At 42.3% G+C, this 14,120-nt stretch overlaps 1 protein-coding gene across 1 annotated transcript in view; it reads right to left on the minus strand.

The window, feature by feature from the left end:
* Positions 1-1,805: 1,805 nt before the first annotated feature.
* The window catches only part of SLC2A13 (solute carrier family 2 member 13), a 145,450-nt gene continuing 133,135 nt past the window's right edge, over positions 1,806-14,120 (minus strand). Inside the window, exons 8-10 of the mRNA XM_027890091.1 lie at positions 9,602-9,723; positions 9,321-9,473; positions 1,806-8,218 (exon numbers count right to left, since the gene is read on the minus strand). Coding sequence (XP_027745892.1) covers positions 7,992-8,218; positions 9,321-9,473; positions 9,602-9,723 — 502 coding nt within the window. The 3' untranslated portion in view covers positions 1,806-7,991. The remainder of the gene's footprint in view (positions 8,219-9,320; positions 9,474-9,601; positions 9,724-14,120) is intronic.

Here is a 14,120-nt window from a genome sequence, read left to right on the forward strand (position 1 = left end):
GGCAAAGGTCTCACACGTCAGAAGAACAGATGGATCCTTGTATCCTCCTGAAACCCACACCCCAAAATCTCCTATAAAAGTATTTAACCAAACTAAGCCCACACTTCCCTTGAGACTTTTCTGTCAAAATTAAGATGCAGAAAATACTTCTAGTAGTTCTGCAGTTAACTCTCAAAAGGCAAAAGCTTTCCAAACTTCAGGTCTATGCAGAGCTTTTCTATTAATCACACACACACACACACACACACACACACACACACAGGGGTACCAGGTAGGTCACATGTACTAAACAAACGAGTGAAAACCTGCCATGGAGACCAGTTAACAAAAAGCCCCAGGATGTGACTGGTGGAACTGCTTATGGCAAATGTGCATGACTGTTTCCTCACAGATTTCAGCTGGTTGCCTGATGGGTTGAATGTGTTAGTCTCTCCATCAGGAAGAGCTGAGATGCCATTCATTCTGGGTCAAGTGAATGTGCTGGAAGTGAAACTGCAGCAGCTGAAGCACCTGAGTGTGTTCGTACAGGGAGGTCTCACTGGAGGGACACCAGCTCAGGGGATGATCAGTGACAGGTCTCTTCAACCAGCGCAACTCAGCAGGCGACCTCTGAGATTGAAAAAAAAGGAGGGTTATGTTAAACTGAGACACTTACCTTTAAGTTCCCCACCTACTTCCTACAAACTGTAGCAGCCTTGAAAGCAAGCACTTTGTGCCACGCTGAAAGCAAAGGCTGTGCAACACTGCATGGGTGTCTTTAGTTTGGATGCAGCACCACCCAACCCTGATGTCTGGGGGGTCTGATCCTGAAAATGATCACAAAGGTTTGGAGCAAGTACTGTTTCTGCCTGAAGTTCAGTTCTACAGGTGACAGAATGCATTTGGCAAAAATCAGTCCATCAGTACTTGTTTTGCAATAGTAACTAGAGCAGAGGGAAATGGCAGAAGGCAAAAAAATGGAGTGTTTGACAGCAGAGCCACCAGATTTTCATTATCCCATAAAGCTGCCATGTCGTTTTGGTGACAAGTATTATCATCACCTTTATAAGCACTATCAGCCAGAAACCTAAAAACAGAAGCTGTCAGTGACAGGCTTCCTTGCTCACCTCCTGCAGATAAGCGTCGCCACAGATACTGGATTGCTGAGCAGTCTCCTGCTGCCAGCATCTCCTCTTGGCTGTGATGTCTCTGCATCCTGCACCAAAAGGCTACAGCTCTGTCAGAGCCAACTCTGGATCTCGCAAGGATTCGACCGTGGTGTCTGTGGCAGGTGGAGGTAACGGATCCAATTTGCACTTGGTGCAGGGGGTGCTGTTTCTCGGCCGCACTGGGGAGCCCAACCAGGGCAGCTCCCAGCACAGCACGGCCACAGTCAGGCTGCTCTTGACTAATCATCAAACCGATTCTGAATCAAACACATGGTTAGGACATTTTCCCATTAGAAAATAGCAACTCCTGCCCTTTTTCCAGTCAATTATCAAGTCTGATGGTATAAACTGCTGTCAGGAAACTCATCTGTTTGGGTAGGGAACATCAAAACCCCAGAGGGGGACATTGGGACAGCTGGCAGCTCTGCAGAGCTGCATGCAGCTCTTCAAACAAATCCTCCAGAAAGGAAGGAGTACTTACCTGGTGTACCCACCACCACAGAACTGCTCCTATTAAGATCATATTCAAAGTTATTCTTACCTTTCACTTATTTCAGGTAAGCCCATGGCCTATTTGAGCTCCTTTTGTTGAGAAATGCAATGCTGCATCTCTAAAAGGTGACCCAAATACCCAAACAAAGGAAACCTTGAGAAAGATTCTGTAATTAAGTATCTCACCTTTTATTTTGTTCATTTACACTCGTGGCACTGACAATTCTTTGAAGATATTTATTTTCATGTAAAGACCAAACTTCATTAAAGCAATCAGAACAGAAGTCAATTAAATAATTTTACATCACTTAGGTTTCAGAAAATGTACAACACTTTCATACATTATAGGCTTGACTGGTTGGAAATGGAAATGGCACATGTCTGACATGGTTAAGAAATGACTTGGACAACCAGCAATTAGTTTTGCCAAAACCTGTTTTGTACTGAATACCGAAACACGTGCCCAGGGATTACAGTATGCCTGATGGCACCATGTGCATGTTATTATTCAGCGTGGAATTACTACTATCAATTTGGTCTCCAATAACGTCTCAAATATTCTGCATGGCATTTGTCACAAAAAGATCCGGTTAACCATTTTGTAGAGGAGTGAGATTCACAATGGAAAGCAGGGACATGACTTGTGCCATTTCCCAGCGATGTCCCGGACCAGCAGGACACGGAGCACATGGAGAATATCAAGCATGTGAATAACCCTGTCAGGTTCATGGGGACTACTCAAACACTTTAAATCAAACAGATGGCAGGAGTGCACTGGGCAGGGCCTGCAGTGTAACGCAGCATCTCAGCACCACGAAACCATCCCGTTTCAAACCTGCTGGGGATCCATGAAGTTTCTCCTGCAGAAGTCACGATGATGGTCATACATTCAGTCCTTCCAAAAGTCTGTGTAACGTTTAAGGCAGCAAGAGAAATTTGCCTTTATTTTAACACTTCAGAAACAGATGGTTCCTTTAGAAATAGGTGGATGATATTCATACTTAATCAGCGCGCTCCTTATTGATACAAATGCAATGAAAGGCCAAACCAAATTTTGACAAAATGTTTCTCAACAAAAGCGAGGAGTGTAACTGAACCAGAGTTGCAGCTTTAAAATTACATATGCCAGATCATTCACATGTAACATACTGTCTAGGGACAATGTGAATAAGTGGGGATTTAGATGAAGTCTGTATTCTTGAGGCCTGACGCTCGTCAAACTTCCCCTGGCATGAGTGAGCTCTACTAAAGCCAACGAGCGAGCACCTCTGATGAGAGGTGTGAGTAAGATTAAAAACATGCCACTGGTTCACACTAACAGGTCATTGTGGCTAAAGTATATTCTCATATACAGAACTCTGCAACACTATTAACACCCATTTACAAAACACTACAGTGATGGTTATTGGCACATAAAAAACTCCTTCTCTATATGAAAACATACACAAAATAGATAAGAACTGCCATTTTTTTCAGACTTTTAAAATCTATATATAGTTGCCTTTGAGGAGTTTTAAACCCCAGTATCACAAACAACAATATTTCTTTAACAATGTTCACCTAGAGTTTTACTGTGCTGACATTTGCCACACTGCCACAATCTAGACCACTTGTGGATTATGCTTAACTGTGCTGTACACAAGGTGATGAAGATCAATAGAAAACCACTAAGATTTTTGCACAAAAATATGACTTGTTAAAATCCAGAGAACAATTGAGTCACTTTATAGGCAGCAGCTACATGTAAGCTGTAAATGTTACCCGCAATAAAAACACATTTGCCATAAAGCACATATTGTGGCATTATCTGCTTCTGGCCTGGTACACAAAGCTTGATTTTCTTCCCAATGCACAGGAATGGGTTTGGTTAGTTTGACTCAGAAAAAAGTGCACACATATCTTACTCTTTAAAGTGCTTTGCAGAACTGTCTCTTCTGCCTGGATTTCTACCCCGAGACCTCTCTATCCTGTGAAGACTCTGCCTCTTTTGCAGTAGTGACGTTCAGCTAACAAAGCCCCTTGTGCAAGGACAAGCAAAATTTCAAGAAGACCATGTTAGAAGAGCATTGATGATGATAACTTGAAAGCTGGGTATAAAGCTGAGAAGTGCAGGGTCTATTTTTATCAGCCCACTCACTGTCTGTGGGACTGCAGTCAATACCCCCATGGCCTAAGGGAAGACCTTTGCTCAGAGCCTGCAGCAGCCCCTGAAGTTCAAAACTTCACTCAGCCAATGCTCAGCCTAAGTGACCAAAGAAGCAGAGGAGATTTCACCGAGGAAAAAAGTACCAGCTTTGCCAACTCCATTGCCATGTCCTGACCTCGATGTAGGCACGGAAGAGGAGCACTTGTGTGCTTCTTCTTCCTTAGCCTGAGAGCCCCACCGCTCCTGTCCACAGAACCAAGCACAGTCCCTTGGCCCCACCATCCTTACACCACACAGATAAATCATGACAAATCCGACTGCTCCTGTTGGCTACGTCCCACCCATCCACTGAAACGTGACTTTGTGGGGCTTTTCATGCATCCTCTCTTTCTTCTCTCCTCCCAACCCTAACTCCTACATGAATGAAATGCTGCATTTATCAATTCATGCAAAAATCAGTTGGCATTGGAACAATGGTCCTTGTGATGTGCCCTTTATTTTCCCACGAGTTCCGGGACAATTTCTGCCAGGGTTGTCACTGCAACTCACAAGGTAGCAACGTCTACCAGTGACCTATCCAAGGTGTCTACACAGCAATGCAACTTCAGCCCTCCAAACAAGTCCTGGGCCTGCTCTGATTCTACATTTATTTTCAAAACAGGTTTGGTTCTCTTGTTAAAAGATTATTTTGATCAACAAAGAGACAGGGGGAAGAAACAAGTGGCAAATTACCTCATCCTCCAACACTTTTTAATTTCAACATGATGAATTAACTACTATATGTGAATTAACATGAATTAAATTTAAAAATACTAAAAATGCATCAGGACTTGTTTCTTTTGTACTCGTTGTTAGCTCACAACATGTAGAGTTGGTAGATTAATCAGAATTAAAATATCTCAAATTGTTGTGTATAATCAATATGCCCAACTCTACCAGCAGTATTATTCTAGTGCTCCTGATGCCCCTGAATACCTGAATTAAGTGTGCAGTCTTTGTGAAGAAACAATCTCACACTTTCTGCAGAAAGCTTTCAATAAAAGAATTTTGTGCTTAGATATATTATTTATGCTACTTCATAAATTAAAATCTTACAATTAGAAATTACTCAGTTACATTGTCTTTTTATTCTTTTATCTGGAATGTTACTAAGTCTAGCTTTAGCAAAAATCTCTTAAAACTTAAAATACGCATAAATATAAAAAATCTGCAAAATAGAAACATTTATCTAACTTTCTTCATAAACTGTAAATGTTCACAGATTCTAAAAATAAAACCCTAACCGTGTAAGATTAATTTGAAGTGTCTGATCTCATTGTTATTACACATGATGCTTGGTACTAGGTTCAGTGTTTCTTGAAGTATGGAATGCTGTCTTGGTGTAAAGCAACCCTAAAAGGAAGACTTAAACCCAGCTCCCTGTGGGCACGAAAGGGGGAGGCACAATGAAGCCGGTATATTTTTCACGTTTCAGTTGTTATGCCTCATGAAGAAGGGCATGGGATACAAACCTTCAGAAAGCTGTTTTCAGTAAGATCAAACTTGTGTGAGAAAGTGAGCCCAGTGCTGTGTGCAGCTGAGCGCCACTTCTGAAAACATCCGTGAAACAAGGCTGGCAGAGACAGACGGTCTTCTGCTGCTAAAAAGCCGCAGCACTGCCTGCAAAACAGAAGAGGCTGACCTCGTGACAACCACCTTTCCAGTGACTTTGTTTTAGCAATGCCCAGTAAGTGCAGTGGTTTCCTCTCCCTGTGGGCACAGCACGAGGGCAGCGCTGACTCGGGGCCGCCACCGGGTCCCGCCTCGCACCCGCTCCAGCAGAACACATCAAGCAAGGACACACTCACAGGTGCACAGTGAGCATGGCCTTGTGCTTGTGGGGGGATCAGAACTGTAAGTCCCTATCCTCAAAAGCCAGTAAATAAATACCCACTTAAATACCCACTTAAACCTATCAACCACTCTAGCCCAGGCTGGCTGTTATACACCTATTCACACAGTTCTAGGTAAGGAAACTGCCCCGAACAAGGGTCTTCAAAGACTTTTTATTGTTTGTTTGTTTCAGAAAGAAACTAATTTGTCTTTAAAATGATTTTGCTCTTGTCTGTGCCAAGGAGCCTTTTTTTCCCCTTTCAGGTGCTGCACCTTCAGTGAAGGTTTCAGAGAGGTGACAGCCTAACGAAGCCATCCCGCTGCGGGGGCATTTGCAGATAGGTCTGAGGACCTGAGCATTTTCAATGGATAGGTCTGGAGGTCTGAGCATTTTCAACAGCTGGTGCCTTCAAGCATAAAAATACTGTGCGCTTAAAAGGGAGGCAAGATGGAAGGTGTGAGAATCCAGCCCTCTCATGGCACAGGAGATGTTCAAGGTCGAGCTGCTCTTTGCAACGATTTGTTTGAAATTCCCTTTGTCCACTGATTTCCTCTTTTAGTCCCAGACAAGTCACAGAAGGATGCTTTAAAATGTTTTCTTTCAAAAAATATTTCTTTGATTAATGAAGTAAAAAAGAAAATAAAACAAAATACACCCAATCCCTGAAGGTCAATAATTGTAGAGTAAGAACTCCCCTATAGAAGATAACATAAAGTCAGACTTCTTTACAACAACAAAATCCCATGTTATCCAATAAAAATAATTTAGTAACAAATGTCCAGGCTTGGTCTTGATAGTAATCCTACATTAAAAATATTTTTCAACCCAAGAAAACCAAATCTACAAAAACTAATGAACCCAACGACTTCTTTAATCTTTACACAATGAAAAATAAATGTATTTTTACCAAATAAATGGGTGGCAGCCCACAGGCAGAGGAATTTTTTCCACATTCTTTCATGAAGCAAATGTTTCAAAGATAAGAATTTGAATTGTTTATGCTTTCAAACTCGTATCTTTGAAGACTTAAAGCAGTGAGGACAGGACAAGGAAAAAAAATGACATAATATTTTTATGTAGCTGCATAAAATTCAATTTGCCAAGGCAAGCAATCATGGCAGGCGAATAAAATACCATTCACATTTTCATTACCATGCTAAAAGCAACCAAGTTGATTTTTGTGCCTGACATTTTCTTGACAAGTTTGCAATGCTTTGGTAAGGCAATTAATATGACATATAGGCTTCTGCCCATTGCTAATATTTCTCTTTAGATCTAGCAAGACACTGGTTGACTAAGGACATTTGAAGGAAAAATGTGCTGGGAGTCATTTACTCTGCACATACGGAGATAAACTGAAGGCAATGTTTATTCACAAGCAGAAGGCGCAGGAGGGATGACCACTGCGCATTTAGCAGCACAAACCCTCTCCCCTCCTTCTCTTTCCTTTAGCTAATAATATTTTGTGTTCAAAACTAGGCACAAAATAATATGTTTAAGAAAAACAAACACGATTTTTTTCTAACTGAAGCCTCTGTGTTGTACCTAGCAATATATACCAGTTCATTTTTCCTGCTGTCAGCTCTGTTTTCCTGCTGTCAGTAGTTAATTTTGGCAGTTTCTCTCACAAACACAAACTCCTGACCATAGTGTGTACTCAAGAGCAGCAGTGGGCCGACAGCCCGGTGTAGCACAGACACATGCTGCCCTACTGAACATCCATCCTGGGGAATACGGCTCTGTACTTGTTACCTCAAATAAAAACCAATGGAAATTCACTTCGGGCAAATTCGGGAAATGTCGCCTCTGATGGACATAACAGATATTTGTATTTTCCCAATTGGTTAACCCTTTGAAATGGTTACTGTTACAGCAACTTATGCACTCATCCTTGGTTGTACTGCACAGCAGAGCTACCTCCTAGGCTGCAATGGGATGGGGATCCAACAGCTGTCAGCTGCTTCCTGATTAGCCACTCAAGTATTTTACCTTGTCAGGACTGAAGACAAAGACAGCCCCTGACCATCTGGGATAGCCTCCTGTATTCATCTGGGCACCCTGCTGAATACCTGGGGACGGCACAGTGTCGTGCACGCTCGGTAAAGTCACGTAACTGTGGAATTCAACCTCTTTTGGAAGCCATTGCTTTTAGTTATCAAGAAAACACTAGCATATTGAATTTCCTCCCAAATGGAGCATTTTTGAACATGAAGGCATTTTTAACTGCACAGTAGAAAGGAGAACCAGACCAGAAGCAGGGCAGTGAGGTCATCAGAGAGCTGCTTTCCCCCCAGAAGGCTTTTAAATGATTAAATACATCAGCAGCTGAAAATTATTCCACATCAGAAGCATCATTGTCAGAAAGATGGTAATTACTTCCCTTCACCCGAATATACTCGATATACCTCCCTTCATCGGAATCTGACATACCACATGTACATAGCCTGTTTTCAAACAAAGATTCAATTTCCTCTAGTTTTTTCCCTTTAGTCTCAGGAAGGCAGCCGTAGATGAAGATTAGTCCCAAGGCAGCAAACCCTGCGTAGAGGAAGAAGGCTCCTGCAACGTAAAACAATTGGCACAGTCAGTGACAGAGATTCCCATCCCTCCTCTGTGCCTGAGCAGAGGGAGTGACAGAAGCAGCAGGCTGGGGATTGAAGAGTGCGTAAAAGCAAAGGTTGGAGGGGCACGGTTATAAAAACGAGCTGCAGGGCTGTGGGTGTAGGAGCAGGACACTTAATTGCACCATTCTGCAGCGAAGTAAATTAAAAAAGAAAATTTCAATTCATGCCAAAGATAATAATGCACATCCTCTCTGGGCAAGTCACTCTGCTGTTAAAATAAACAGCAATTAGACAATCACATGCCCAAATAAAGGCAAGAGCTTTCTTAGTTTATCTTGTCAGTGAAGGACACATTAAGACAAGTCCTCAAAATGAGAAAATCTAGCAAAAGAATGAGTCAGGATTAAAGTAACACTTGCAACTCTTTCACCTAATTATAATTTAAAAGTCCTCTGTGGAAACAATTAATACTGAGAAAGAGCTCATCCCCACCCACGATCCACCATACCTAGAGGGGCAGAGAAGGTACCAAAGGACCAACAAACATTTACCTGCCATGTGTTGCTAGACTGATGACTCAAAGGAATAACAAGTAGAGCTGAAAGGCTCTGTACTAGCAATGATGTGAAGGTCACATCAGCTCCCTGGCAGCTTAATGTAATTTAAATGACTTGCACTGGAGCGGCTGAGCAGTAACCTGACAAACTCTCCACAGGCTCCTGCAGACAGGACTTAATCAACATCTGTATTTCTGCAAGGACCATCTGAAATTGGCCTTGGATGCCACCACAAACTGCAAAACTGCAGATGCTGTGGGAATCAGCATATTTCACTAAATCAGAAGCGGGATTTTTTCCAGCTTTTCTGTTCTAACCAACTGTCTAGGTTCTCAGTTAAGGAAAGAAATAAATGTTTTTTATGAAATCTGGACCAAAGTCTGTAATCCAGGCAGGTTGTGTCAGATCTCCAGTCTTACTGAACCACAGTGGGTTGAGAACATTGCATTCAGAATTGACATTTCATAGCAAAACCACCTGAGGAACCCAAAATCTGTAGAAAATCTCTGTGCCAACACATGATCACATACTGTTACTTACCATAGTATGTCAGATATTCAGCTGTATGCAGAAATGTCAGTGACACAAGCACATTGAAAACCCAGTTGACTCCAGAAGAACACGCATTTCCTGTACTTCTAGCCCAAAGTGGATAAATTTCAGAATTGACAGTCCAGGGCATAGGACCCATCCCTAAGAATTGGGGAAAAAAGGTCAATTTTAGTTTAATGGCTGGACTCAAAAGTAGATTTAACATGTAGCCTCACTATTTGACATTTTACAATTTTATAACTTACATGTGAAAACAAATGTTTGCTTACCAGGTGCAAAGAAAACTAAGTACAAAATAAGGCCCAGAAGTGCTGTCCAAGAGTATGGAGTAGGGCAGAAATTATATGCCCAAAACAAATCTTCCTTTTTGAACACCGTTTCATTTGAGCACCTGAAAAAGAACAAAAAAACTTTGTATTGAAGAATTTTCAAGGAAATAGGTGATATCTCAATATAAACATGGTAAGTAATGTCTTAGGAAAAGCTGACAAATGTACAATTAAGATAAAAAAGCTTCATCCCTACTATTTTACCAAGATCTCTGAGGAAAGTTCTAAATTCAGAAATGTGTTTTTAATTCGAGCCTGGTCGTAGGAAGAGTAATCAGCAAAACATTCGTGAATTTACACACTTGCCTTGTATTTACAGATCTACATCCAACAACAAGTCTTTACTATGTAAGTGGTGATACCAAAACCAACAAGACCATTCGCAGGAATATCACACAGTGCAAAAAAAGAGCTGCAGCAGCAGGACTTTGAGTCAAAGACGCTCCATCCAAGGATTTAAGGTCAGATGGCAGTTAGTCCTTACAACCTGGATGAACTAACTATATGCTGCACACTTTGTGTGTAATCAGTAATGTCTACAGAGTGTGCCAAGGTCAAGTAAAGTTATAAGGAAAAGAGGCACGTGTTTTCTTTCCTACACAGTGAAATAGTCAAGAAGAAAACACCATTTCTAATTAACTACTGAAAAAAAAGTCTCTCTATTCCAAGGACTATGTGGAAATTACACATTTTGAGGAATAGGTATAAAATCAGGTATTTCCATCTGACTGCCAACAATAAAACATATTTTAAAGGAATACTGGTGACTTTATTTTTTGTTACAATTTTTTTAAATTAGCATTTTTTAAAAGAGACAAATCATCACTGCAACTAGAGAAACTTTTCAGCTGCCACCACATCAATTGCTACAGACAAAAATCCATGTAGTTTTGGGAGAGAAGACTTAAGCAGATACTACTCTTTCATATGCAAACAACGTTATTTACTTGAAAAGAAGAAATCACAGAGAGCTGAACATCTGCCTGGGTTATGATTTCCAGATCAGCTGAGCACTTTTGTGAAGGATATGACCCTCTTGACAGTAGGGAAACCAGAACAAAGATGCCTGCAATGGGCGATAGTTTGTCAACAGGTTGTGAGATGGTACAGCAACAGACACCCTGAAATGCTTCAGAGGACCTATTACCATTGCAGTTGACTTTCAAAAGCAAATTCCAACAAAACATGTCTCCTCTAACTTTTCTGTCAGGAAACAACCAGCCAGTCCTAGGTTGAACGGGGAATGTGCTAAGCACCGACAGCCAACCCACCACCACTCCTGGGGCAGAAACATTCCTTATGTCGTCACTGATGTATCAAAAGGACACCTTTTAAAGCGGGATATCACTGCAAAGTCCCAGATCCAATTTCAGGACAGCAGGAAATCCAAAGTACAAATACATTTAAAAGAGAGAGGTTAACCCAACAAATACTGGAAAAATGCACACTTGAAACCCCAGGCAAATCCTAATGCTGTCTTACTGGCAGTAAGCTGTAAGATTTGCAGGTCCACCTTGCCCTTGAGCAGCACCTGACCAACTGGAGAAATGTTGAGCCATGATGAGCTGCCAGCAATGCAGCCAGTGCCAGTGTGCACCTTTCCACCCTTCCACAGCAATGCCTTGCTGAGCTCCCCTGGAACGGCCATCTCATCCAGAGCATAGATTCACTTTCAGTCTTAATGTGAAAAACAAATAAAACCCAGGTCGACTGAACATCCCTCTCAAAGATATGTCCTTTGTGCCTGGATATGGCAAGCTCATGGCCGCAGGTGCTACCTGGCCACTGGAGCACCCATCAGCCTAAGACACCAGCAACCGCTGTGACAGAAGCTTTTCACCTTTTCTCAGCCAAAGGTACTGCTTCCCTCCTTGCTACTTCTTCATCTTGCTTCCAGGTTCCTTCTTCTTTGCTCTTTCATGGCTCAGCTCAGCATTTCTTTCTATGTTATGAGTGTGAGACATGGTTCATTCCCTGTTAGTGTCCACACTGATGTTTCCCTACTATATACATCCCTCACTGCATTTAGGTTAAATCAGGTTTGAGCTGTGTCCCAGGTACAGAAGATTGAACTGTGCTGGAGAACAATCCATGTTTAACTGTGAATTTCTCATGTGCTAAGGAAATGGTGTTTAAAAGATTAATTACTGAACACTCAGTGATCCCTGTTGTGACCTCCTGCTCAGCCCTGCGTAGATGCTCCCTCTGTGTTTGCCCCACTGCAAGATGAAAGAAGTGCTCAGTTTCACAGTTCTAACATCATCACTTTTGCTTCATTTGCTGTTATTCTAATTTCATTTGCAGGTGTTTGTAATGAATACAAGATGATGAGCGTTTTAAAACATCTTGATGCTGAGATGGGCTTCTCCATTCTGCCCAGCCAGATTGGCAGCTCCTCAGAGAAGGCTCACGCTTTCTCTCAAACACTACTGTAAACAAAGACATACTTGGTTTATTATCTTGCATCCATCTCCATGAGCACAAACCAACCTGCTGATTCATACAGACACAACTGCAGGCAGGTCAGCATGTTTCCTTCTCCTGCCATCTTCCCCCAGGTGTGTCCTACTTTTGACAGAATGGAACACAAATGATACAAGGGAAAAACAGATGTCTCTAAAGTCTCCTATGGCTGAAGCCACTCATCTATTCTCTGCTGTCTGCCCATAACTGAGAGGAAATTTTTTTGCAAGAAAGCAGATTCAGTGCAATGAAACAGGAAAAACAGCACTGGAGACTAGATTTAATAGAAACCTTGCTGTAATGAACTGTGCTTTGCTCATCCTTCAGCAGTAAACCAGCATGGTACACAGAATAAAAGCCAAGACATCTGCATTTTCCAGCATCTTGCAGTGCTGGATGTATTCAGAAATAACATTCTTCAAGGCTAGAGATCTGTTCAAGCTCTGCTACTGTGCTAATTCTACTGCCATACTACTATTTCTACAAGACTTATTATTTTGCTGAAGAGTATATTAATAATTAGTGTATAATGTACTATCAGATAAAATTCTGAATTTTGTCCTGCATGAAGGGAGCATATATGATGGAAGCAGATGAGCAACTACCCATCGCTTCATGAGCTTAAACACACAGAGGAAAATCATAGAATCATAGAATGGTGTGGGTTGTAAGGGACCTTAAAAATCATCTAGTTCCTACCCCTTCTACCATAGGCAGGGACACCTTCCACTAGATCAGGTTGCTCAAAGCTCCATCCAAACTGGCCTTGAACACTTCCCAGGATGCAGCAGCCACTTCTCTGGGCAACCTGTTCCAGTGCCTCACGACCCTCATAGTAAAGAATTTCTTTCTAACATCTAACCCAAACCTACCTTCCTTCACCTTAAGGCCATTCCCTCTTATCCTCACAGGACCTTGTAAAAAGTCCCTCTCCAGCTTTCTTGTAGGTCCCCTTTAGGTACTGAAAATCTGTCTGTGGTCTCCCCGGAGCCTTGTTTTGTCCAGACTGAACAACTCCAACTCTCTCCAGCTTGTCTTCATAGGTGCTCCAGCCTTCAGATCATCTTTGTGCCCTTCTCTGGACTTGCTCCAGCAGGTCCACATCTTTCTTGTGCTGGGGGCCCCAGAGCTGGACACAGTACTCTAAGTGGGGTCTCATGAGAGCAGAGCAGAGGGGCAGAATCCCCTCCCTCGACCTCTGGTCACACTTGTTTTGATGCAGCCCAGGACATGGATGGCTTTCTGGGCTGCGACTGCACATTGCTAAGTCACATTGAGCTTCTCGTGAACCAACACTCAGAAGACCTTCTCCTCAGGGCTGCTCTTGATTCTTTCTCTGCCCTGCCTGTATTTGTGCTTGGGATCGCCCTGACCCACATGCAGGACCTTGCACTTGGCTTTGTTAAACACATGGGCCCATCCCTCAAGCCTGTCAAGGTCCCTCTGGACACCATTCCTTCCCTCCAGTGTGTTGACACAACCACACAGCTTGGTGTTGCCAGCAAACTTGCTGAGGGAGCACTCAATCCCACTTTCCATGCTGCCAACAAAGATCTTAAAGAGCACCAGTTCCAGTTCTGACCCCTAGGGAATGTTACTTGTCACTGGTGTTCACTTGGTCATTAAGGTGGTGACTGCAATACTTGGAGTGCAATCATTCAGCCAATTCCCTGTAAACAGCTTACAAGTGAAATGAGGCAGTCAGGTACCAGCGCAAAGAGTTTGTATATACAATATGCTCTATTGTATATATGCTCATTTCCTTGATAATCAATATAAATTTTCCTAATACTTGAGCCAATTTGGTTGTACAATAACTCTGAATTGCAACACTGGGAACCACAGCACGGGAAATGGCTATGCATGACAGAGCACAGGCACAATTTGATATTTCTCTCCAATTTCCATTAATTTTTGCTTTGCTGTAGAGTGAGGACTGTGTAGCCCTAAAGATACGGCTTTCGTGAGAATTAAATGTTTCACTCTGAACAGTTCA

This window comes from Empidonax traillii, unplaced genomic scaffold (genome assembly GCF_003031625.1).
Source record: "Empidonax traillii isolate 1590-97213 ecotype Southwest subspecies unplaced genomic scaffold, ASM303162v1 scaffold277:size2070623, whole genome shotgun sequence".
Classification (NCBI taxonomy): Eukaryota; Metazoa; Chordata; class Aves; order Passeriformes; family Tyrannidae; genus Empidonax; species Empidonax traillii.